At 32.7% G+C, this 27466-nt stretch overlaps 1 protein-coding gene across 1 annotated transcript; it reads right to left on the minus strand.

The window, feature by feature from the left end:
- LOC120342503 (vitellogenin receptor Yl-like) lies at positions 1-26813 on the minus strand. Its single transcript, XM_039411355.2, has 41 exons — positions 26656-26813; positions 25239-25415; positions 24857-24981; positions 24546-24709; positions 24029-24135; positions 22870-23053; positions 22324-22404; positions 20434-20609; positions 19548-19675; positions 18941-19094; positions 18310-18432; positions 18095-18191; positions 17548-17779; positions 16959-17175; positions 16325-16471; positions 16053-16145; positions 15850-15961; positions 15314-15541; positions 14097-14266; positions 13650-13769; positions 12984-13205; positions 12464-12580; positions 12105-12224; positions 11608-11666; positions 11058-11255; positions 10522-10648; positions 9722-9906; positions 8419-8602; positions 8036-8161; positions 7508-7683; positions 7050-7172; positions 6585-6721; positions 5927-6088; positions 5138-5412; positions 4158-4351; positions 3711-3828; positions 3138-3370; positions 2483-2510; positions 1854-1977; positions 686-837; positions 1-262 (listed from the first exon to the last, which is right to left on the minus strand). Exons 1-41 carry the CDS (start codon positions 26702-26704, stop codon positions 234-236), a joined length of 5973 nt encoding a protein of 1990 aa, XP_039267289.2. The 5' UTR covers positions 26705-26813; the 3' UTR covers positions 1-233.
- Between the last annotated feature and the right edge of the window lie 653 nt (positions 26814-27466).

Genomic DNA, 27466 nt, shown 5'->3' on the forward strand with positions numbered 1-27466 from the left:
AAAATTCAACTTTTATTTGAAACTCTTCACAGGAGGAAAACAAAATACTTGCGTAACATACATACATAACGTGTAGCGTCTTTAAACATACTGTTCTACTTTGCTTTGACATCAATAAACAGATTGATATCAGGTTATTGAACCAGAGCAATGTTTTATATATATATATAGATTGAATGGATTTGCACACCAATGATTTTATTGATAAATTCATTGAACGTTCTTCAACTTCACTACCTCGCTGTTTGCCCACTGCTGTTTCCTGTAGAAAGTCATTATTCGTTTTTATCGAATTGAATATTTTAGTTCAAGTAAAAAAGGAAGGCACTCTTGATGTATTTTTTTACTGAATAAATACTTTAGCAATGGTTTTTTATTTCGGGCCACGAGGAATTAAATTACCCAAACAACTAAATGAAAAAAAACGCATTGCTCAGTCGACTCATTTCTCAAAAAGATTAAAAATAATAAATCGGCACATATTCATCAATTATTTATTGTAATGAATATTATATTTCATTAAAGTATTTAATTCATATCAAATATAGCATAGTACGACTGTATTTAAAATTTGATAACGTAATACCCCTTCCAGGCATCAATTTCAGTTCTCGCAAGCATCTTTGCAATTTTTAGCAACAATTTCTTGTAGGAATAATTTCCCTAATTTACAAACAAAACTTACCAGTTTCCACGGACACGCCGCTTTCCGCCGGCTTGTATGAAACAACGTAACCGGGGTTGTTGACTCCAGCCACATCCGAAACTGATGTGCGAGGAGACAGTAATTTTTGAGGAGAGAAATAATTTTTACGAAAAAACAGACAACTGTATCCCCTGAAAAAAAATAGGACATATTAATTGTGTTACATAAATGAGTAATTGGGTATTGAATAAAAATCAGTGATAGATATTGTAGAATAAAATGGATAAAATGTAGCAACTGACTGGGTTAAAATACTGCGACCCAGCATGTTATCAAGTATGTTACGTTGCAAAGTTGCTCAAAATAAAAGATACTCTTCTTGATTCATTAAAAAACCAATTCGCTATCACAAACTTGTGATTTGCAACATTCAATTTGTCGTATATCCGAAAACGAAATGCAGTTTTTTTTGTATAAAAACCATTTTACTCCAAAACTAATGCACCAACCGATTTCAAATTTTTATTATTGACTACCGAGTCTTAGAAGATGGCGGAAATCACTGGAAGTTGTGAGTTTTTGTTTCAAATTTTACATGATGTTTACAAGCCCATGATTTCACATTAAATTTTGTTTTGTTTTTCATAAGTAATGAACACAAATGAAATACTGTACAATTTTTGGCCTAATGACATGGGGATGAAATATTTCTGGTAGCCATTCTAGTCGTTCGACCTTTGTATTTATTACTTATCGATTTTAATCGGTAATTATGTTGAAAGCTATTTGTCGGTATGTCTGTTTGTTTGTCAGTTAGATGCACGCGATATCTCACGAAAGCGAGATTGAATCTGCTCCAGATTTTGCATGTACATTCATCTTATCTCGGACCAGAAGCCTATTGATTTCGGTCGAATTATGTCGTATAATTAGCGAGTTATTAATTAATTAGTGATGAGACACAAGGTGTCACTATGGAGTAAGAGCGCTGTTTTGGGGGATCCCCTAACTTTCGATCGATAAGTCTTCGGTCTCTGACCGATATTCTCGTTTAATCGATCATTACTACCTTCATTTAATAAACGTTAATTCAAAACTTCATTTTAAAAATGGAGTCAATCAAGGGTAAACGAAAGAGGTGTCATAATGTTCTATTATTGGTTGAATAAAGAAAACGGAATGATAAAAAAAACTTGTTAATATTTACTTTTTCCGTCGCCACCAGCATAATAACAAGACTAAGAGTATGATGAGCATAATAACAACAACAAGTGCCACAGCTATACTTCTTGCATTTCCATTGTCATGTTTACTTGATGTACTCTTTGAATCTAAAACAAAATGGATTAATGAAAGCATTAGGATTATTGAATAAATAAGCCCAGTGCCATATATTCAACAAATATTCCACGTCACGATAATAGCTTAATCTTAAATGGAATCAAAACGCAATTCTTAACTGATTTTTCAACTTTCGTATCCATGAATTTGGTGATTCAACATTTGTTTTTTAATATACCATTTTAGAATATTTCCCAAGTGTAAACTAATGAAGCTTTACTAAATTTCCATGATTTTCTTTGAAATATAATTTGCTTAAAATTAAATAAATATTTATCCACCCCATTGCGGTCGCAGGCCCTGTTCTTCTGTAATATTTTAATTTGGGCAACCAACTAAATCGGAGCATGATACTTAAAGGTGGGTATGAATTTATTTTAGTTAGAATATGCATAAAACCTAAGGAAAGGTGTTATAGTAAGCACGTGAAGTGTATTTCGTGATAGAACCAATTATCACCCATAATAAATTTGAAAAGAAAAAATGTTTGCATACCATTTGCGTTTCCTTGCGATTCTGTCGTCTGCATAAAAAAACAAAAAGTAATATATATTAACACATTCGCACATGTTAGTCATAGGAACAGCATATCGAATGGTTTATTATTCCTCTATTCATCAGTTTGTTATTTCGGTACTCCCGAAGTATGGGAACCAAGATGACGGACACCGGAACGTAGTATGTGTACCAGGTTACGGTTAGTCCATAATTTTAGGTTCAAATACTATGGAAATCACTTGGCTAGTCCCCGAAATTGTAATAGAACTAAAATAGGAAAAAATGGAATAAAATTATGGCCTAACCCTAAGCTGGTACACATACTACGTTCCGGTTCACATACTTCGGGAGTACCCTAGTATATCATTACTTACGAAGGCATTTTTTATTAAAGCTCGTAATAATATTGCGTATTCAGAGATGTTAAAAGGCGGTGAAAACAATATTTCATTTTCAATCTGAATCTTCTATCAAATTCATGGTTGTTGAGCAATGGGACAAGGCTATGAACAATAAGCCCTTCTTCGGTCGTAAGTTGGTGCGTTTCGGACGGCACAAGAAATCGATTCGAGATGTTTGAAAATACCTGCACTTAAATTTAGTAATCATCAAATGAAAAATATATATGTCATTCTACAACTGAAACTGGTACCTGTAATTTACAGTCAAAATACACTCCTTCCCATGTCCCTTTACTATTGCAAACCATAGTTGTAGAATTTGAAATATTTGTATCATTTGATACATATCCATCTGTACATGAAACGAGAATCGTGCTCTTTTCAAAGTACGTTTTTGCCTCCATAACTAATTTAGCATTTGGATTTGATAATATTTTGACATTTTGGTGATTTCGTAATTGTGGCGGTTGGCATTGAACGCGATCTGAAAATATAAAGTTTAATTGAACTTACGAGCAAATATTTTTACCGTGATACTGGTGACTGCTTCTAAATGTCCGGGTTCGGAGTTAAGGCTTGATCACATCATACTGGTGAAGACGAAATACCAGTTATATGTTATAATTTAATATCGGAAATTCAAACTCATGTAGAATTGATCTGGAACTTTTGCTGACCATGGCATTTTTTGTGCATGTTACAATAACTTCTGATATTTCAAATTTCTAAGCTGCTAGTTACTTTAGTTTTATATGAGTTGCCTATACTCCTGAAGTGAGTGAGTCATGAAGGAATTTTTTAATAATTAAAATGCATGAGCTTACTTTTTGGACATGTTGGTATATTGCTCCATGTACCGGATGGTTCACATACCAAAGTGTATTCTGTGGAATGGCCTGGACAATGAACTATGCTTTGCTCCCCTACTTTTTTCCCGGATTTCTGAATATAAGGCAAGAATGAATATCTGTTTAGTTGTTTGACACAATTTACCATCACAGATAAAAAAAAATAAAACGATTAAATAAATTATTCAAATAATATGACAAAATATGGAAATATTGAAAAATTTTTAAACTAATTTCTATAGCCACTCTATGAAAAATTAAAACAAATTCAACTAAAATTGACTATAGCATTACCTGAATTGTTTCAGGATTCTAAAACAAATACTTGTATACAATTCTGGATAAGCACTAAAGAAATGTATAAAAACAATGAAAAATAAATAAATCTGTAATTAATTGCAATAAAAGTACTAGTTATTGTACCTTAATTTCCAATATAATCTTGTTTTTCGATATTGGTGTTGGACAAAATTCGTCACAAAAGTTGTGAACAGCTTCTGGCAGAGGAAATGCTGAAGTGCTGTGTAACTTTGCCGACGGACATTTGCAAAGCCAGTTTGATTTGTGTCCACCAGAACAAAAGTACATGCAATTTACTATTTCGCACTGATTAAACTCTGAAATGTTAAATAAATAAAATATACAGTAGGTAAAAGTTCAATGGAGTAAATTTAATAATCTTGCACAAATATTTATAAAAGTTTCATGTTTTTATTGTACTGCAATTTTAAGTTTCTCGAAAGATCTAAAAACCTCACCTTCCATGGATATTGGCAATCTCAGCCAATACAACAATATAAGTAAATAAGTATACACTTTAATATATATATATCTAAATGCGTAAAATGAATCATCATCACTATCACTATCGTAACATTAAAGTGTTCAAAAAATTCAAAATTTTTGTGCATTGACACGGTCTTATGACACTCCATTAGCCAGCCTCTTCTCTACAAAGCAGGATTGAGATCATAAATTCATCCCTAACTTAGCCAAATTTACGATTCAATAGATAAACCAATGAATATAAAATATCCCAGCAAGTATGTGGTATGTCACGTTGATATTCTCAATATCATTCAAGATAATATTATTAACATACAGTGCTATTGGGGAACAGCTATGGAATCGTATCACACTTGATTACATTTTATTATATTCAAACATGGTAATTCATCATTTTTCATTTAATATTTAAAAACTGATGAATATAAAATATCCCAGCAAGTATGTGTTCTGTCACGATGATATTCTTAATGTCAAAATATTATGTTTAAGATACAGGGCTATTGGGGAAACGATAACGCAATCGTACCACACTTGATTACATTATATTATATCCAAACATTGTAATTTATCTCTTTTTTTATTATTATTTATAAAAGCCTTATTTGTTAATTCACCTAATTTGGGTTGACTCCATTCTTGGACAACACCCAATCCGTGAGCCATGAAAGTTTCTCGGATAACTTTCTTAGATTGCAGATCTCTTGTATTCTTATCAATAGAGTATACTCTGGCATATCTCCCTTGGGCATACGCATGTTTTCCTATATGTACCAAACCAACTCCATCGACCTCGCTTTTCATGGCATCGGCTTCAATCCAGAAAAAATTATGTTCAAAAACAGACAAACCCGTGACAGTTTTTCCATCCGTGGCTGAGACAACAAAGTTTCTGTATGAAATATATAATTATGTCACATTAGAACAGTTTTAAAAAAGAACAAATTAAAAGAAATTAAGTTAACAGATTAGACGTAGTATTTCATTTTATTCATTTTTAATACCATAAAACCAGTTTGGATATTCTAAACAAACTCAAATATAAAAACAATCTCATTTCTGTTCTCAATAACTGGGACCAAATTATCAGTCAAGTTGTTTCCTTTTCAAAAGAAATTGAATTAGGTGACTTTCATTCGATTCTACGTTTTAGGACATGAAAAGTGGTATGAGACGTATTGAAAACAAGAATAAGTATAGAAGTCACTTCACTTGAGTAGCTCAAATTCTGCAGTCCCCGCCGAATATGATGGTTTGAATTTTCGGATTTAAATACCCTCGTCAAACTTAAGAATATGTCAATAGTTTAAAGATCATTAATGTAAGTCTAATCGATGTGTAAGCAGTAGACAAACTTCAATAATTCGTAATGAAGCCAGCAATTATCAACCGAAAACATTTTTAACCTCTGGAATTTGTCCATCGGTGAACTTTCTATCTTATTTCCGTAATGTAAAACCCAGTACAAAACATTTTCAACAACATCGATGGCCAAGGTACGGAAAATATCACCGTTCTCTTCGGCGAATATTACACAATTTTCTCCAGAACTCGAACAGCGGGTGAGTCTGAAATAGAAATATTTGTGTTGAAAGCAGTTCCTTATTATGAATCATACGGAATGCATATAGGAATTATAGTTTAATTTTTGGGTTTGTCTGATTACGTGACACACTATGCAATATTATACGTTTCTCTGTATAGTTTCAAAACTCATTTCGAGTACTTTCTCAAAGCTTTTTTGAGTTAGTGTGAAAATGTTAGGTTATGTGGCGGTAGGAGTTGATATGATTAGAAAAACCATAACTCTATCTCATCAGATGCAGTAGTTTCATATTTCAGAATGATGGGGGAAATTGGCTCGAACAAATGTAGTGAAACTCACAACAAAATACAAATCCATTACATATATATAACTTATTACCGTTGATGGGTTTACAGTTTAGTTAAACTTTTATTCATGAATATATTGTTAATATTTTTAAATATTTCATCAAAATCATTATAAAAATTTGTTGATTCACTTTGTTTATTAATATTTTTGTAAGCTCCATATCTACTCACTTTCCGTGATTAATTCCCTCAATCGACGAATAGAATAGTTTGCCTAAGTTTGGATGCAATGCTAATCCATTTATTTTAGAGTTAGCTGTGATGATGCTCACTGAATATTGTCCTGTTGCTGTCACAATTTCGATTTGCTGAATAATGTCAAAAGATATGGCTTTTAAATGAAAAATTAATTTTCCGAATTTAAAGTTTGAGATATTTACATGGGGAAATAAAAGGATATCTCAATGATAGCAACAAACGTGCAATGCTGTCGTTTATTACATGAAATATACCAAAAATTTTAGTTCACCTTTCTGCCCAGTGTACTATGAAAACTCTCAATAATTTTGCGAAGCTATAGCCATCAAGTCATGACGTGATATAGGTATTTGTAATCGTTTTGCACTTCTTTATACATGTTTCACTAGTATGTAACATTGATAATCTCGTATCATAGAAATAGAATCCATTTATCACCTTCTGATTGGTCCAGAATATATTCTTTCCAATCCAGTCCCATTGAATAACAGAAATATCTGGTAAATATCTTGTCAAAAGTGTAGTATTTCCAGTCCATATGTTGGTCAAGTATAATGATGACTGTAAAATATAAACGCAATGCATTGTTTTCATAAAACAATATTGCAAAGTAAAACGTTTGCTGTCACTTATGTAATGAAATTTCTACTGATCATTGGGCCTGAATAGACAAAACCGCCAAAGAAATTCCAGGTATTAAACATTAATTCGGCGTTCAATTCAATTAAAACACTTTACACAGATATTTTGTAAATTTCAAACAAGGCATTGAATCGTTTAGGTTTTTATGTGTAAATAAAATTTGATGTTGGGTGAAGCATTTTTAAATTTTTTTATTTTATAAAAATACAATAAACAGTAATATATTTCAGTAGAAATATTTTTGTATTATTTACCGAATTTCCATCAATCCAGTAAAACTCGTTTTGACCTTTCACTGCAAACGTTCTTGGTTGAATTTCTGAAACTTCTTGGTCGAATTTCAAATGAACGGCTTCATAATGTATTTTAGATCTCGCGGTGAAAATTCGAAAATCTTTTTCAAATGCAGATAGCAAAAACGGTTCGTCACCTGTAGGCGGGGATGAGAAGTACTAAAATTATGAGAAAATGTCAATAATACCGCTTTTCCGTTACATGTTTTTGCAAATCCAGTTAGATTGGACTAGGCCTGCAACATGTCTTCGAAATTTGATATGTTCGCCTACTATGTTTTAAATCTAACACTGAATTCATAGTGAGGTTGATAGTACCAGCCATGCCAACAACTAATGAAAGTTGATGTCACTCGATATTCTAAAGCTAAGCCCCAAGCTTGCTGCACACATTTTAGCAAAAATCAATTGTCAAACCGTACCGAATTTGAAGATATATAAGTTTAATACAAATTTATTCTGCAACGATTTTATAGATAAGTTTTATACCTTTAGCTTTGCACCGGTGCCCGTGTTCTAATAAGTATCCGCGTAAACATAAACATTTAAAAGATCCTTCAGAATTCGCGCATACATGATCGCATTGGTGTTTGTTAACTTTGCATTCATTTATATCTTAAAAGAAGAAACAAGTAAGTTAGTAGAAATAAATTAAATGAGTGAGTTAAGTACATCGCCCCAGACGATCTCACACTACCAGTTCTATTGTATATCACCCTCTGAAACTCATGTGATTCTTTCTGATAGCAACCTAAACGTATGTTACATTGTTTCAAATTTGAATACTTGCACTACTATACTAGATCAAAAAATCATCTTGCTGCTATTGAGAATACCGCGAGTTAGAGCGTATTGAACCAGATCGTACAAACCTATACAAATTTGCGTTGTGACGTCAAACTGATATCCAACCATGCATCTACAACTTGGTCCTCTGGGAGTTCTGTGACAGTGATCCAGACATCTTTGATTAACAACAGGATGATCAATACAATTTTTAGAACAATTTTGGCCTTCGTCTGACCCATCTCCACAATCCGGTCTTCCATCACAAACCTGAAATATATATATATATATCAGTCATGTTATTTCGTACATTGAAATATTCAAATAAGTTAGTTATTTCCGCCCCACTGTAATCATAACATAAAATAGGATATCCAACAATGAGTCATATCTCATTTAACTTCTCACTCAGGGTATTCACTTTTTCAGTGGTTCCCAACTTTTTTTGTTTAAATTACTCTTTCCGATTATTTTGGAACTCTCAATTCCAACCTCACATGGCATACAAAGTGCCTCATTTGGATTTTTTTAAGGACCCTTAGTTAGTGTTTTGCACAAGTCTTACTTTCTGCATTTGCAAGTTTAGGTAGTTTATCATGTGTATACAAATACGTAATATAGTATTATTAAAAACCAAGAAATATACATTAGTAATACTCAGGCTTGTCCATGGGATAGCACACATTTATATTTCCCATGGGACACGAAAACCGTATGTTTTCAGGAAAATGATGATAAAACATTTTATTATGAACTTCGTGTCCATATATTTGAGCATAGCTCCCTTGTTAGTTATAAAGAGCAAAACATATTCAGCCTTAACAATATACTTCGTGAAGGAGCTGATAGACACATGCATAATAGTCATAAATATAAAGTTGAATATAAAATTTGGATATAATATTTTGTTTTATGAATATAAAATTTTGTTGTGTTGCATATCCCTTAGTACATGTAGTCCTATTTAGTAGACGCTAAATCTAAATTTAACAATATCTATTGAATGGGATGGGATGGGACAGACATAATTGCTATGTGATCGGAATGGGGCAGAAAAATATGTGTCATTGACAAGCTTTGTAATACTACAGCAAAAAAAGATTCAAATTCCTAGCCAAGAACGACTAACATTCTCACTTTAGAGGAATTCCACCCGATTAGGAAACGTGGCACTATTCTATCATTAAATTTGCCTGTTTTACATGGCAGCGCGTAACTTTGCTCTGATCAAACTTGACTGGAGAAATTTAAACAAACTGACTAAAACTTCATACAACTTTGACATAATTATTAGATAAATTGCTCATTTTCAAATATAAAAAAGATGAAGCGTCATATTTTTCACTGGTCATGAGTTCGCTAATCATATGCATATTTTATTCTACTTGCCCAATTCATCCTGATACAATCTCCATCATCGCATGTATATTCATGCATGCCGCAAGGTGCTTTTGTTGTTGTAACTACAGTTGTTGTGGTCGTTGTAGGCGGTGTAGTCGTTGCAGTGGTCGCACTCGTTGTATTAAACGAAGTTATTTCAGAACTGTTCTTGGTTGCTGTGGTTGTTTCGGCATCTACAATATCAAAAGAATTCCCATCAAAATTTGTGCTAATGCGATAAATATTATATTTTTCAGAACAACACCGAAGTGGGAATAAAAAATGCAAAGACATTTTTCTTTCTAACTGTCTTACAATAAATAATGAAAAGCACTTTTTTTATCAGCACGCAAAAAAGCATTTTTGCAGCAAATTTTTGGTGTGGAAATAATTGCCTTTTTCCGCAACTGAGGGACCAATCGATTCAAATTTCCAGTACTTAAAGATGTAAGTATGTGCTGGTAGGCTATTACTTTCATTTTTTTTTAAATTTTTTATACGAAATGTGATCCCAATTTCGCTATTTTATTCCTTCAAGCGCGACCGCCGACTTAGTGGTCAGCTACATTTCCATGTGAGTCGCGCAGTCTACCGGCACTGAGGTATAAGTTATTGGAAATTCATGTCGATAGTTTTGAGCATTGATGTTGTGAGTGAGTGAATTTTCAGGAAATTTCATTTACACTCAATAAGCACGAACAATGAAAGAGATAAAATTTCCTAAAATATGGGATTGTTGAATAGCATTAGTTTTTTCTTGTTTAACTTGAGAAAATGAGTAATTGTCACGTATAAATAAAAAAAATAACCTTCACACCCCCATTCGTCATCATGAGGTTCGGGACAATCATAGAAACCGTTGCATAAAAATTCTTTATCTATGCAAAATCCTCCAGTGGAGCATTCATATTCATCATCGTAACATACAGGAGTGGTCTAAAGAATGAATGAGTATTTCGTCAATATTCACTAAAAGACAGCCACCGGTGATAAAAATTACATTAGGTACATCTTTATGACTGAAACATACTATGTACACAGTAACAATTAATATCTATAAATGATGACTATGATAAATTTTCTTTGCCCTATTGCAAATAGACGCACTAACTAAAAATGATAACTACTCATTTTGTTTTTCATTACTATAATTGGAGAATAAACTAAATGTGCAATCGCGTGGGGAAATTTTCTACACGAAGTTGTTCGCAAGTCATAAATATTAATATTTTGATAAAAAAAAAATCACTGTAAATCGCTATTTTATTACCTATGCTTTCATTAGTCATATGCAATACATAACATTCTAACTGACATTTGTTAGATTTTATATCGACCGTTTTACCTCGTCAGCACCCCCGATACAATCTTCCTCGTAGTCATTAACCCATTCGTTGGGAATACACAAAGCTAAGTTATCTGTTCCTTCTTCTGGACACAAGAAATTTAACGAAGTGTCACAAGTACAATTCATCTCGTCTGCTTGATTCAAACAATCGATTCCACCATCGCAAAAATACGCCGATCGTATGCATTGATAATTCTGGTGAATTGAGTTGCAAAACATTAAGGAAAACTTAAATTCCTGTTCTAATTATAAAGAATGAAGTTTATTCATTCGATTCAAAGAACTATCCATTGAAACGAATTGAAACAGAATGCTTAGATACGTGGATATAATTATTTTTAATAACACAGTTAGCGTATGTTCGTTCTGTCCAGAAAAGATTCGGTGTAATATGTAACTTCACTAGAATATACTGACCTATTTTAAAATTTCGCCAGACGCGTGCCAAATATGAGTTATAAGCAACAACAAATTTTTGTCAGCATGCTATTTTTAGTAAATATTTTGAGCAAAATATCAATTTTTATATATAAAGCATCAAACTTACACCGGCATCAGGCGAACTTCCCGGTGGAATACATTCTTTAAACTCTGGTGACTCGCAACCTGTTGAAAATGGAAGGTATGCTTTATTTATTGTGGAAAAATCAGATTTTAGAGTTATAATGACTTTATCAAGACAATATTTAGCAATTTTTATGTCTATAAAGACTACGAAACTTTCTTTTTTGCTTTTGCTCCGTATATCATTTTACATTTTTCAAAACCTTCCTTCGACCTAAAAAATAATTGTACGCGGATAATTATTGTATAAACGACATAAGAACAAGCGGTTATATATATAGAAAAGCGTCAACCAAATGTAAAAAAGCCATAGCATTTTATATTATGTCTTAGCTCAACCTGTTCTTCATAATTTGCGCGAAAATGGGACCACGGGAACACTTGCTTGGGGCAATCAGCCCATTATCTTCGTTTTTAAACACAATGCACCGCAATTTATAGCAGATATGTTACAATAATGCTCCACAATGTGATACATACCGCATATAGCAGTTGATTCGTCACTGGCATCGAAGCAATTTGAACTTCTCCGATCACACACAAGTAGTTGTGGGATACATACAGGATACATCTCTTCACCAAACTCTCTCTTGAAACCAACTTAAACAAAATGTATAAAATAACTTAAATATGTAAACATGTATGGCTTTGAACTTATAAGAATCATATTCACAAAAGCTTGTAATGAAATATAATAATAATAACCTGTTATGAGTTTGGTCTGAATCAATATAAAAAAAGTCTCCTTTTTAAGCTAATTCGGCTTCAAAGACGTTCTGTTTTGTATTTATCGTGAAGCAAAAATCCCATAACTATATATTATCAAAATAATTTTATACCTGTGCTCATGTTTGTCTGCTTACACTGAAATTCACCGATACCGCAAATAGCTTTTGTGCATGAAAACCCATCTTTTGAAAGCGAGTAGCCTTGTGAACATCCACACACATATCCATCTGCAAAACATAATAAATCATATTGGACAATATGTATTGAATCAAAAATAGAAACAAGAGAGATTTAACTTCAAAAACCTTTGATTCATAATCCTAGTTAATTAGGAGAAATAGCGATTTAGAATTAACAAAATTATAAAATTCAACATTTGTAGTTCCCAGACCCAGATGAGTTTATTATAAGCTATGAAAGAGACTTCACACTTACAATAAGTCAATTAATTTTCCATAATTGCTCTTTTTCAACAACATATGACAATGCGAAGATAAGTCAAAACGATAATCTTAGTTATAATTCCGTGAAAATATATTTTTATTCATTTCGATTTTGCCATTTTTCATCAGTAAACATATAAGACGTCCAAATAACTTTATAATAGAATACTGTAGGCATTCTTCTAACCTGTGTTATTGTGTGGGAAACAAAAATGAGTGCATGGAGCCTTTTTGGTGCTTTTTATCCAACAAGGGTGATCTTCCTTCTCAAAATTTATCAAATCTCTGTCCACGTAAACTAATCCTCCTCCTCGCTTTTTTGCATGTTCACTGATATAAGTCCGATTCTCGTTTATCTCATCTCTCTCATTTGCTCCGACTTTACTTTTTCTTTGGCTGCGGACTTGATCTAAATTTCATGCCATAAAAGAAATGTTGTCTCTTATTTTATATATCAAAAGCATGAAGTATAAATTAATTATTGCAACATGGGTGTCATTCATCATAGTTTGGGGATAAAACGAACAGCTTCAAATCTAATTTATCAAGAAAATAGTTAAAATGTATTCTACTTAGAAAAAATCTCGAAATGATCCTTTCTAATTATTTCTAAGAAGGCCCGTTATAGTAAATGTATTGAAATAAAAGGTGGACCAATATCAAGGTTTGGTCATGTTATAAGGTACATGTTTTCGCATATTAATTAAGCAAAACATCAGCTCCGTCATACCAGTTTTAAAATATTATGAAAAATTAAGTAAAATAAGTAACGATATTGTGTTACGCCATGGATTTAATATTTAGACTATATATGTACAACAATCAATAAATTCGAAAATAGTATTATCCATACCCAATTCAGGATCATATGTAAACAGTAGATCAGGAGAGACAGCAACAGCAGTTATATTTGGCGACGATGGTTTATACAGCGCAAAGTCTTTCTTGGTAACTGACAGACTGTATATCAAAACTGAAAAGCAAATTCTAATGTCACAGCAAAGATATAACTTACTCATACACAACTGTAGCCATTAAAGAAAATATCTCAATTTTTTTAAATATTTTTCGGAAGTAAAGCAAATCATGGTAAATGTAGTATATAGGAAATAAAATACCAAGAAGCAATTGTAATGAATGAAAATGGAAATAAACGTTCTGATATTATGAATATGGATTTAAATTACCCTATGTTTTAAATTATTACAATTGAAAATTATCAAATAAAATCGAAAAGTGGAATAGACGTTAGAATAAACTTTTTGAAATATATCAGAACCGCAACTGAACAATTACCTACCAGTGTCAAACACTCCGCCAGCAATATAAACGACTCGATCCTCATAGGGGTCATAAGTCATGTGAATCACTTCTTGACTTGGAGAAACTGTTTGAATTAATTTGACGTCACTTCCATCAAGATTTACTGAGTATAGGGCGGGTTTGTTTGCGGCATTGATAAAGTAGATTCTGCGAAAAAAAAATTAGCTTTACAAAAGCTAACACAAATTGGTTTTTGATTGATTTTTGTTATTATTTTCCAAGTACTTCGATGTGCAATTGAAATTTATGATCAGTATTTAAGAAACAGTATCAACTATAGATTTTATTCAATACCAATATGTTAGTCTATCACATTAAAATCAACATTCCATCGAGCCCATAAATTGTGTCATATAAATAGTTCTTCAAGTTTTTTTTGGTACTCTTGAAGTTTGTGAACCAAGATGGCGGACACCGGAACGTAGTATGTGTACCAGGTTAGGGTTAGGCCATATTTTCAGGTACAAATACTACGGGAGTCACTTGGCTAGTCTCCAAACTTGTAATAGAACTAAAATGAAAAAAATCGAAAAAAAATGATGGCCTAACCTGGTACACATACTTCGTGAGTACCGGATTTTCTTCAACCTAATTTTCTTGTGGGTATCTTATATTAATATCCCAAAATCAACCGAATAAATGTGAATAAACTGTTGTTGGGCTGTGATAATACTTATAAAATAGCAAAAATAGACGTAGTCAGACTTAGTATCAACCTAACCTAAAAGTAACTTTACATAGGTTAAATTGAACTTGGCCGTAACCCAGCCATTGCCATTGATATCTCTGACTCTGGAAACAAGCGAAAACGAGCGAAAAAAATAAAAGTGCAAAATATCACTTTCCCTATGTGATTGTAATCGAGCAAGTCATCGTTAAATCAAATTTGTGTTAAAAAAAATGCTCATATTCCTACGGAGATTCTATCTGTGCAAGTATAGGTGCCTAGATACGAAGAAATGTACGTACACCGCAGAATTGTAGACCGTAAGCAGTGATTGTATAATCTTGTTATATGCACCGACAAGATCGTATATGTAATTTTTGTTTAAAACGGGCGTTCACTCCAAACTAGATTCTGAACTAGTACCCACTGCATTTCTTCCTACAATGAGTAATTACGATATCTTTATAAATTTCAAAATATTACGAAGTTATCACGATATCTTTATCAATTTCAGAATATGCTCTTACAAATTTCGATTCGTGTCAAAAGCAAGTCCCTCGGGGCAAAAATCTTCTCTTTCCAAAATTGTCTTTTGCGGAAAAATTTGTACTTTATCTTCACTATCCTTCTCTGTGATTTCATTTGGTGATGCCGCTCTTATTTCACAACTTTCATTCGGAGACCAATAAATATTTCCCGAAGTTGGATCAATCGTGAAATACCTCGTTGATACTAGTATGTCAATCATGGTGTAACTGAGAAACAAAAGAAATAATCTTAAATTTGATATTGTATTGAATAAACCAAGTTCGAAGTTGTAAGCCGAATTAATATTGGTTTCGTTTCGGCCTTTGAGAACAATGAATTTTCTGGTCGGACTCGTTATACGAAAAGGAATGGATTCCGCTTGCAAATCCGGGCGGGCTTCTCGCCATTGCGGTCAAATGACGTTTGGTATGAACATTGACGACCGTCAAAACTTTATTTCTATCTCTATTTACACCAAATGATTGAGAGACAATCACTTACACAGTGATTTGTGTTTGAGAGAATTAACACTTACCTTTTGTAATTATAATCATTAATATCAACATAATGAATATCTTGCTGAGATCCTGGAAAATAAACTCTTCTTCGAGTGACGTCATAAGCTATAGCGTATGCAGAAGAGTCGCCTATAAAAGAAAGTTACAATATTGTTGCTTATAGTAACGCTGAAGCTGACAGATATATAGGTTCATCAGGGTTTATTCAATAAAAACTTACCAATCAGGTTAATTCTGTTTTCCAAACCACCCTCATACATCAGTCTTATGATACCACCTTCAACATTTATCAAAAAATTGTCTTGGAATTTTTCTGAAAATATAATTTTTTTATTTAAATAACAACTTTATACTTCATTGCTGTACTTGATTTAGAAATGCCATCTTTCAGTATATATAAAATATTATTTTGTCAAGAATAAGAATTAATTAGTTTTATTGATTAATGCTTTGTTGTGTGAGCGGCGTCGATTTCTTACTAAATCAAATTACCTTTGCACATCGATGTCAGTCTGAAATAATCTTTGTTATCGGGGCAAACACATTCGGCAACTAGATTCGCATCTGAACTCATATCATTAATATTGGTAGACGCAAGCACACAGGCGTACTCGCAGTTAAATTTTGAGCAAGGATTTTCTGTAAAATATATAATTTGTCAGTGTTAACAAGGTAGAGCAAAATTGTGATAATATCGGGCGGTTACGCAGAAGTAGTAATTTATATAAAGCTGTAGAAAACATAATTTCTCAAACATAATCAATGCAGAAGTCAACAGAGAATTTGAAATTAGGTCAACCATTGAACTTCAAAATTGAAACAAAACATGTTTGGAACTGAAATCTAGTTCAAAGCCAGGGAAAACACATCAGCATAGCATCCAATTTACTGTCGATAGTCCAACGTTTTACCCTTCAGTCTAGACATTAAAAGCATTCGACCATTTGAGAAGTATGATGAAAGTATGACATATGAAATTTTTTTTTTCAACAATTAGCAATCATACATATTTTTCGAAATATGATAGTATCGTCGGTTCGGCATAGTTGAACTTTTTGCAGTGAACCAAAATAGCTCGACTAAATTACTAGACAATCGCTCTCTCATTAATTACTCTGTTTCATACCTTGGAATGCTGGTTGGAGAGCAGAGTGGGAAATTATTATCGGATGAGAATAATTTGTCCGGACGCCGACTTTGGCTATGACGTGGTGATTTTTTCCGTTCGTCGAATCAACTGATAAAACTTCATGTCGAGCGATATCATACCAATACAGTCGAGACTCAAAGATGGCGATAGAAGATGGCGTTTTAAAGTATGGAACTGACCGAGATATTAGGACCTGAAAGTGAATGTAAATAAGAGTTTTGGCAGTCGCAATATTTCATCAGAGTTGTCATGTATTTTTTCTCGTTTTCGAATATTTATTTAATTCTAAAATAAGGAAAGATTAGCTAATTTGACATTCGCTTGAATGGCAGCGTATTGAACTTTACAATAAATTGATAGCAAAATTTATAAACTAGTGAAAAAATCAGATGGACATAACATTTCGCACGAAAATTTGTTACATTATATTTTTGATAATTTTTTTCTCAAAAGAGTAAACTTGATTAGGTTTTCATGAAGGATCCAAAAACTAATGGGGAAACAATATTCTCGATGTGTGACATGAACTTGACAATAATGCATCAATAGAAACAGAAAAACTTACAGAAGCGTCATTGCTACTTGGCCGAACTGATATTCTATGAATTGAATAAAGTACATCGTTGTATGATGTTTGTATAGGCGGAGATTGTGCCCAGTAAATATGATTTGTTGCGCTATCGTATGTCAATGATATGGGCCATGCAATGTTCCGATGTATTGTCCATGATTCTGATCCGTCCATAGCTATTCCGATTATTCGACCAAATCGAGAATATTCACAAGTAAATACCATCCTGAGATAGATTGAATAGTATAGTATTAATAATTCAATGATAATTGACTAATACCAATAGTAATAATTTTCAGTTTGGAAGAATATTGACCGTTTTGCATGAAGGACTCACTTTAGCGACTGAAATGAACAAGTAACATTCTACCTCTGTGATACAGGTTTTATGGTGAATGCTCATTTTGTTCGTAAAACCTTGTTTGTATAACACAGCAATTGCGATTGAAACAAAACCCAATTTGATAAACGAATTCATTACTAGAAGTGCTTTTGATCACGGCACCAATTATTTATTACTTTATGCACTACTTTATCTTACCCTTTATGCGGTACGGCAACAATGTCAAAAACGTTATTAAAGTTTTCTGCTATTCCATGAATCACTGATGCATCGTCAACAGATTCGGCTTTGGGTGCTGAAATATACAATATTGGGAAGATATGATATATAAAAAAAAAACATAAAATAGCATTCTGAAGAATTTATGTTCTCCAGTTAGCTTCCTTTTCTACGTATACCTCTGAACAACTTACTAGAAATGGGAATAAGACCAATACGTCCACATGCTGAACATTCGTCCTTTGTAGAGTTTTTTTGAATTGCAGTGAAAAATACATTATATTCAATCCAGTCAACTGATATTCTTTGAATTTTTGCTGGAATGATAGAAAATTTAGAAATGTTAAGTTTATATTCATTAACATTTTTTATCGAATAATGATGTAAAAAAATTCCAAGTCCCTATACCACGAGTCGCTATCCAAGTTGAATCACTCGTCTCGAGACAAGTCCGAGTCCGAATTTGAGTCAATCATCGCGTCAAGTCTCACAGGTGGTAGGTTAGTTGAGTACGAATCAAGTCGGACTCGAGCCTCCTCTATAATGTTAAATCGAGTAAAATCAAACAAACAAAAAGCAAACAAATTTTCTTATAACTTATAAAGAGGCTTTTTCTTATTGCTGGTAAAATTTCTCCATATAATAAAAAATAGTATATTTTCATCGTAATACGGACAACAGGTGTGTTTTGTTGTAATCAGTGCGGTTTTGACATTATAAAATAATAAATAACGTAATAAAATGATAACCAAGAGTTCGTTTTGTGTGTTTTTATGTTATATATATAATATAATGGATCTTCTGGTTTATACAAAATAGAATTACCTTCAATTGAGCTAACGCTTAGCAAAACTTTTGCAGATTCATTTTCAGATTTTGCTTTAATTACAGATGCATGATCTAATTGTTCCAGCCATACGTACGTTTTATTTTCGACAAGATAATCGAAATCAATTATTTGTCCTCCAATAGACGGCATCTGAAGCAAAGTTACTGCTGAATAATATATTTATGCATATAGTCATAGAGGATGAAAATGTAATATTTATTTGATTGACAATTATTAGGTGGGTATCAATTTGCATATAATGTACGCGATAGAGATCACAACAGTGTAGAACTATAATGGAAAAATACGGTATAATAATCCATATTTATTACATCTACGTTACCGTTACGCCGTTTTTTATCAACCATTTTTCAAATGGTGTTATACACCGCTTACTAATCAAAAGTAAGTTTCTGTGAAACTGCTCGATGCCTAAGAGCCTGGATGCAAAAATAAAATAAGTCTATAGAATAATCTTTGTTATGAAAAAGTGGTAGATGTCAATGTATAATTGTCTTTACCCTTGGTATAAGAAAATGACTGAAAAGCAGAGTACTAGAATGTATAAATGTGGCAAAGCTCCAATGCAGCTACAGAACTCACAATTCCATCGACATCTGAATAGTGAAGAAATGATGGAGTCCCGTAACTGGTTAGTCTGTGATGATGTGGCAAATCCATTTCCCTCAAAGCGTCGTTGAAACCGATACGAAGAATTGCGCCGCTGCCATCTGGAAGTAAAAATATTACTTGTGAAAATAATTTTCCCGGCTTCCAACAATTGGCGTTAAAACTATGCATGGAACACAATCAGGTAGATTTAAAAACGAAGAATCGCAATTCGCCTTGCTTTAAATCTACTTTCTAGGTAGCCCACGCCTAACTTACAAAACCCCTCCCAACGTTTGTTTGGTTAAATCTTTATAAAATTAATATGGGCCGTAGAATATATAAAACAAACAAATGACTAAGAATCGATCTAATCGAGTTGAACACGAAGCTGTCAAAGCAATTGGACCATTCAGCACTAGTTTATTCTCGATCTCGACTGCACACTCACATTTTAATATTAAAGCAAATATAACGTGTAGGTGAAACAACAAGCAATTTCCCAAGTACATTTTTAACAACTTTTTTTCATAAACCCAATTGTAGCATCATCGGTGAAGTTTACAATATACTTAAGATCCGTACAGATTTTGGCAGACGCCCATAACACGCCAGCTTGTCAGAACTCCAAAATCAAATTAGGCAATTTCTTTATATAGAAACCGAAAACACAGTACAGCCGCCGAAAACTTGCCAAACCTTTTGCCATCGAGTAAATTATTTTGCATATACCAAAACAGTACTAGTACAAATTAGCATCAAAGTCCAAACACATAGATAATATTTGATAAAAATATGAAACACCAATTCATGCATGCTGAAAATTTGTTTTATGTCTATATCATGTACTGGAAAGCGTGGCAAATTATACAATGAGTACCTTCCGCTTTGCATCGATTTTCGTCTGATATCAAGACATAACCAGGACCACAAGCGCATCGGAAGCTTCCCTCTGTATTGATACATAATTGATCGCAAGAAACTTTTTGAATATTTTCTCCCACCCTTTCTTCACACTCATTGATATCGATACACGTCCTGTTGTTTTCCATTAATCTTAATAATTGAAAAGAGCATTAAGGTGATGAATATTCAAAATTATACTTTAACTAAATGGGTTTAGCAAGTAATTAATATGCTATTTCACTTAGACATATATATTCGTTCTTTTATACTTTCTCTTTCTTTTTGACGGTGTTGGTCGAATGAATATTGATGATTATGCCAAGGCTGTTTGCATGATAAGGCAACATTGTTGTTATGGCTGAACCAGGTGTTAACACATTTATGGCTTAAATGTCCATGTTTGAAGAGAGTTATAATTTTCATTAGGACTAGACATGCCATAGCACCATAAAGAGAAACTGAGTGATAAAAGAGTTTCAAGTTATCACTGAATTTCTAAATGCTGCATATACATTTATTGTTGTCATAAGGATGTCATTGAAGATTGTTTTTTTTTCGTTAGAAGTACTTTAAATACATACTTTAATATGATAAACTAGTTAAAAGAAGGAAATTTCACGCAGCATTAATTATTGAAAAACTTTTTATTGATATTTTGTGGTTGACTATGACAATGTTATTTAAGTTGGCATTTATGTTGACAAAAATGAGTTACGTCAATGGTTTCGCCTTGGTTTCAATATTGATTAGATATTTTTGGAAAATTTCATCATTTAATGCAGTTTACAATACGGAAATGACTATCTCATTTCATAACTCTAATTCGAAGTAAAAAAAGTGACTTCATCGCATTTTCTGTGCACTATTTGAGAAAGACACAGGATTGAGAAAGAAAGAATTATATTCGCTAAAATATACATCAAAATTCAATTTTCGGAATTCATCCACGAAAACCCTGCTACAGCCCATTATTGAGTGTACAGTATAAGAAAGTAATTGAAAAAATAAGTTTGAACACCCCAAAAGAAGATATATATAATGGCATCGCGCAATAAATTCCCGTTACTTCGTGGCAGATTTCATGCGACATCGATGCCTATTTGCTATTGAATATACACCCGATAGGACATGTAATAATAATACTTATGATCATATTCCTAGCCTAGATAAACATAGGTCCTGCCTCATCGTTTTTATCGAGTTTTTTATGGTGTTATAAATGGGGGCGTTATTGTGGGTGTTTTCATTATATATTTTTGTCCAATAGCTGGACTTTTTCAATTGCTTAATCATTTTCCACGTAAAACGTCATGTCATTCGCCATTCATAATTTTGCTTACATCGTGAGCGAAAAACAAAACGAAAAAACGCCCGTTTCTATAATGGCTTGAATGTGAACCTAATGACTTAACAAAACTAATTACGCCAAAGAGTGAAAATAGTTATGGTTAGCCAATGGCAAGTTTTATCTTACTTAATTTGCATTACTTTTAGGTTTTAATGTCTAAAAATAAGTGGACTTCCGGCGTTAAAATCATCCAAAAATGTTAGTGTGTAATCAATCGCTCTTACGTTTGTCGTGTTCACTGTTGGCTACCAAGTTAACCTGAAATTGATAGAAGTCCATACCAATTGGTGATATTCTAATCTTATCTACTTTCCATCGTTAGAAATAGAGAAATTTTAAATGTTTTGTTTTAAAAACGCTGTAAAGATTTGGGATTTTATATTGTTATTATGAAAACAAATGTCAGGTTTTAATTGTTCATTTGACTTAGACAATGGCTAATACTATATGCTAGTTTTGCTTTTATATTCTTTCAAAAATGCAGTAAAATCACGAAAATGCCATTCATAATCATACCTGTATCCTTCACGACAAGAACATAGTGGACCATTCACCGCTTCCTTGCAAATATGATCACATTCTGGCATTTCTGGCACGCTGTAACATAAATTATATATTAAGTTATTGAATATACCTTTTATAATCTTCCCGGGGTAGTTCTATTTCAAATACCAATATGAACAGTATACAGTATTGGAATACAACAGTATATTGTTCACTAAGTTATTTTAGAGATTCCTTCATTTTGCCTTTTTGCTGTCTGAAACAGTCCAATGTTAAGATCATTTTACAAATACTTGGCAATTTCAAAAACAGGAAGAGAGGTGTCAAAGAAAAGCTCATTTTGGATATCATGCTGTCTGTATCTGCGTCATTTGACGTCGACGTTTTCACATTCTTAGTATTTTTAAACAAATTTATATAATTGATCATATGCGTCTACTTCGTGACGGAGTTGCACGTACATAAATTTGAAAACAATGAAAACGTAGTGAACGCCAAAATAGTAAATAATAGAGTGCTCTGTGAAATGGCTTACATTGTAAAGCAATATTTACCTACCGTACAACTGTATCACACTGTTCCAAACAATCTGCTGGTTCATCTTCACCGTTATCACAATCATTTGATCCATCACATTGTTTTGCAATCCCTACACAGCTCATGGTTCCAGATATCTGACATGCAATCTCACTGACATTACAGCTGTTGACATAGATGGTAATTTCGGTGCCATCTCCTTCATCTTGATGATATAAAATATGACATATTAAGCTATTAGTTGGATGAGACCAACCATTTATCCCTCCCTCATTTATGACTTTGCGTTGGTGTATCCTTATGCATATAACGCAAAGATGGTATTAAATATATGAGTACAACTATTGTAAGTTTTTAAATAGACTATCAGCACAATAAAACAAATTTATTTTTTAATGTAATATAAATGTTTAGGCCTTGGTTGCACCAAGACGCTTGAAACACTTGGAATAATATTTAACAATTGCTTTTATCCGTCCATGCAAGAATTTGTGTACGTACATTTTTGGTGCTCTCGAAGTATTCGTACCAAAATTGCGCATAACCTGAACACAGTATGTGTACCAGGTTAGGGTTGTTCAGGTCGTGCGTCATCTTGGTACTACTTCCTGAGCGCCATATTTTTGCCTTTGTGTTCAATGTGAGTTTTTGAGTGATACACCTTTGCAGCGATATTTATTTAGACTACTTTATCAGTTCGACTACTAGTTCTACTTCCCTAATAAAAAGATCGCACAGTAAGACCAGTTGGGGGTTGTGATGAGTAATTCAAATTTCGTAATTGCAACAAAACATAGGGAAATATGATTAGTGAATACTATGCCCTTTTTACCGAGCGCCAAATATTTTTAATTTTGAGAGACTTTTAAAACAATTATTTTTGTCCGTCAAGCCAATTTCTCATCACTTTAAATGTATCGTTCCCTCCGAATCGTATAGAATATGCCTGATTCAAAAATAATTAAAGTATACAAATTAAGCAAAATCAATAAAAGTTTGACGCTGTTGAGAACGACTGTATTTTACTTTGAATATAAATCGTGCAATTTGCGGAAAATAACATTAATTAATGAATAATTAATATTACAAAGAAGAAGAGAATGTTAATTACACCTGAAATGAAAAAGAGCAAAATGTGTACAATGTTTAAATTAAACTAAAAAAAAACAAATAATCGCACCTGTGCTGCAATTGCTTTCATCGGACTTGTCGTTACAATCAATATTTCCATCACAAATCCAAAATTCTGGCATGCACATTGCAGGACTGTCGCACCTCACTCTATTACTGTAATAGGAATTTATTGGTATTTTATTATATTATCGTAATATTCCCTAAACAAATATCTGATCATAAATTTCATTTAAAATTAAAAAGAAAGACTTGTATACTCAAACTTGAAAATAGAAATTAAGAGAAAGGTGAATAAGGATGACTTATACTGTCTCCAGTAATTATATTATCACCCTTTTTAGGGTGCAGTAGCAGTAGCTTACTTACAGTAGATTGTGTACGTTGTAAGAAGCATAAATAGATTAATCTGAATATTAAAAACTCTCTAACACTAGGTGCCAATCATTTTTAACATGATATCTAAGATCTACATTGCAAATATTGAAAATAAATCTAGTGTAGATGTCGAAAATATGCCATAACAACATTCAATGTTAAATTTAAAATGTGGCACTTATACATACTCTGCAAAATCTTCCTCACAATTTGTCATGTTTGTACACATTTGACGATGTTCATCTGATTCATCATCGCAATCAAGATCTCCGTCACATAACCAAAGATTTTCAATGCATTGACCATTTGCACATCTCCATTGATCGAAAGTGCAATTCTCTAATTGGTCTGCCTGTGAAATAACAAATGAAGTTTGTTTGAAATGCAAAGGTACTACTAAAACATAGTTACTTGTTTTACAAATTTGTAAAATGAAATTGCACAGCTAATGCCAGTGAATTTGTTGTTTTTATCTGTAATTATTTTGTTGATAACTCACGTCCCCGCTGCAATTTTCTTCATCTTCTCCTTGTATACAGTCTGGATCGCCGTCACAAACCCATTTCCCAACAATACATGTTGAACCACCACAATCAAACTCATCGGAAGCACATTCAGTTTTATCTAAACGCAAGGAGAACTAAATAATTTTTAGAAAATTGCTATCCAATATACAGTCATTCAGTCACCATGAAGAATTTGATGCCCGTCAATATTCAAGTTCTATGACATTTTGAGTCGTCAATAGAGTTTTGATGTACTGCCTTCAATTCGATTTTATTTTAAGGCTGGAAGTTTACATTGCATGGAGATAAATTCAGGGATTGACACTTGAATAAAAATATCTCTATATAAAAAAATAAAAAAAATAAATACTGAACTGCAAGAAGAAATATGTTCATCTATTCCGTTCGGGCAATCGATGTCACCGTCACAAACCCAGCTTTCCCTGATGGTTTTATTCGTTCCATTGCAATGCCAATCATTGATTGAAAACGGTCGAAAAAGTGTCAAAAGTCGAAATGGATCCGTGATGGAGATGGGAGTCGAACCAAGTCCTGAAAATTAATATGGTATATATAAGTTGTAATCAAATGTGCAAGACAGAAGAACTGATACAAGAGCGCCAATTTTTTAATGCAAAAATTATTGGAATGAAATGGTTTAGTAAACGTTTAACTATATCTTTTAGACTGGATGATAAAAAAAAAATTTGGGGGTCCATAATGTTGGGAATAGGGTTAATTTGTCGAATATATTGTTCGATGGAGTGAGAAACGAGTAGTAAAAACGAATAAGGTAATTCAGGCATAGCATTGGTTTCAAATTTAATCCTGACATGTACAAGCCATCTAATCTACATTGATAAAAATAGATTTTCATCTATACGAATAAAGTTTAAAACATATAGGAAGGTCGCATTAACAAGCGCGATCTTGCTTGTACAATTCAGTAAGGTCTCCATTATTAAACTAAATTAGACTTGTTATTATTGTTTGCATCATCATATTCTCAATACCACAGACTGTCACCTCGTTAGTTTAATTACATTGTCAAAAACTCTATCAGCGTGTATTAAATCCTAAAAAATCACTAATGCCCCATAGGAACTTCTACTTTACGATATCTTAGACATGAACACATTATTATTCAAAATATGCACAATTGGTTACTGATTATAATTGACTGATTCAATTTTAATTCGGCAGCTCATTTGCTTGATAAAATACGACTTTGATTTTTTTTGCAATTCTCGTGATGTATTCTAACTCTGTGTTCTACCGGGTTCTGCTTTTTTAAAACTCCTTTAATTTTGTTTATTTGGATTCACTTTTTACGATATATTCAGGTAAATGTAGATGTTGATCGCTTAGCTTTAGAGCTTCTCAAGCCTGGCGCTATCTATCATAAATGTGTTACAAAAACTTTTCTGAAGTTTGGCTCAGCATGAACTAACTTAACTTGCTGATGATAACTCCGCTTTCATTACAGTAATATTAAAATAGACTCACTGACTGATTTAATACCCAATAACCCAGTATTCCTATTACGTTCACTTATCGCGGGGGTGAATCACCAAACTCAAAGTTTTCGCTCAATTTCATTTGAAAGATACGAAGCTTAGATCCTAATGAAGTTTTCAACAACAAAAACTTAAACCAAAATTCTAGTAAAACAGTGTTGAACAAGAATCGTTGATTACAATACAATCTTCAACAAGGGCTAGTGGTATCCACTTACATAGTATGATACAATAGTTTTACAGGACATATAAATCATTATAACTGCTATGCTTACCACAGCTGATTAAAGCCAACACGAAAACCGCGATAGCAGCACGAAGCATTTTCAGTATCTTTCCCTTAGTTTTTTCAAAATAACTTTCAAACAGTCAAACCATGCAGCAGCAAATGTCTAAACAGCTTGCTTGCTATACGTCGGATACTAAGTGAATGATTAGAGAATCTTTTGCTCGGTCACTTCCGATAATACGCGTAAACTGTCTTTACTATTTTCCACATTTTGATAATTTATTGATCAGATCGTAACGTCATCAGGAATTTTATTTATACGTGTCTCACTTTACTACTGATATTTTCATTAACAGAAAAATATTTCGCTTTCATTCATAAATATGCCATGGAAAACTTTGTACACTCTGTTTTTATTGGTATAGAATGCGTTACGAATATCCACATTTGCTGTATAATATCTTGAAACTGTGTTATATGGATGAATAGTTTAAAAAGATGTTATAGTTTAAATACTTTGAAATTACTGAATTGATTTGATTTAAAACTCCATTAATTGTCAGTAGTTTATATGCACAGAGTTGATTTGACACATTGTAGAATACCAAAGCTAAATGTATTGAATGCTAGTTTTTCAAGTTAATGTTGGTATTGATCTGAAGTCCGATCTAGACCCCAGCGCCCAAACAAAGCCGAGAACTTCACTCGAGATCAATTAAACAGTGTATAATTGTATGTAGTACGACAAAGAATAATCCATTTCATTTTAAACATGATTATCTTCTTCAAGAAGCAAAATACGAAATAATTGCCAATGCTTCCATAACCGCTTTTGCTATGGAACGAAGATCGCTCTC

Source organism: Styela clava, chromosome 3, assembly GCF_964204865.1.
Source record: "Styela clava chromosome 3, kaStyClav1.hap1.2, whole genome shotgun sequence".
Classification (NCBI taxonomy): Eukaryota; Metazoa; Chordata; class Ascidiacea; order Stolidobranchia; family Styelidae; genus Styela; species Styela clava.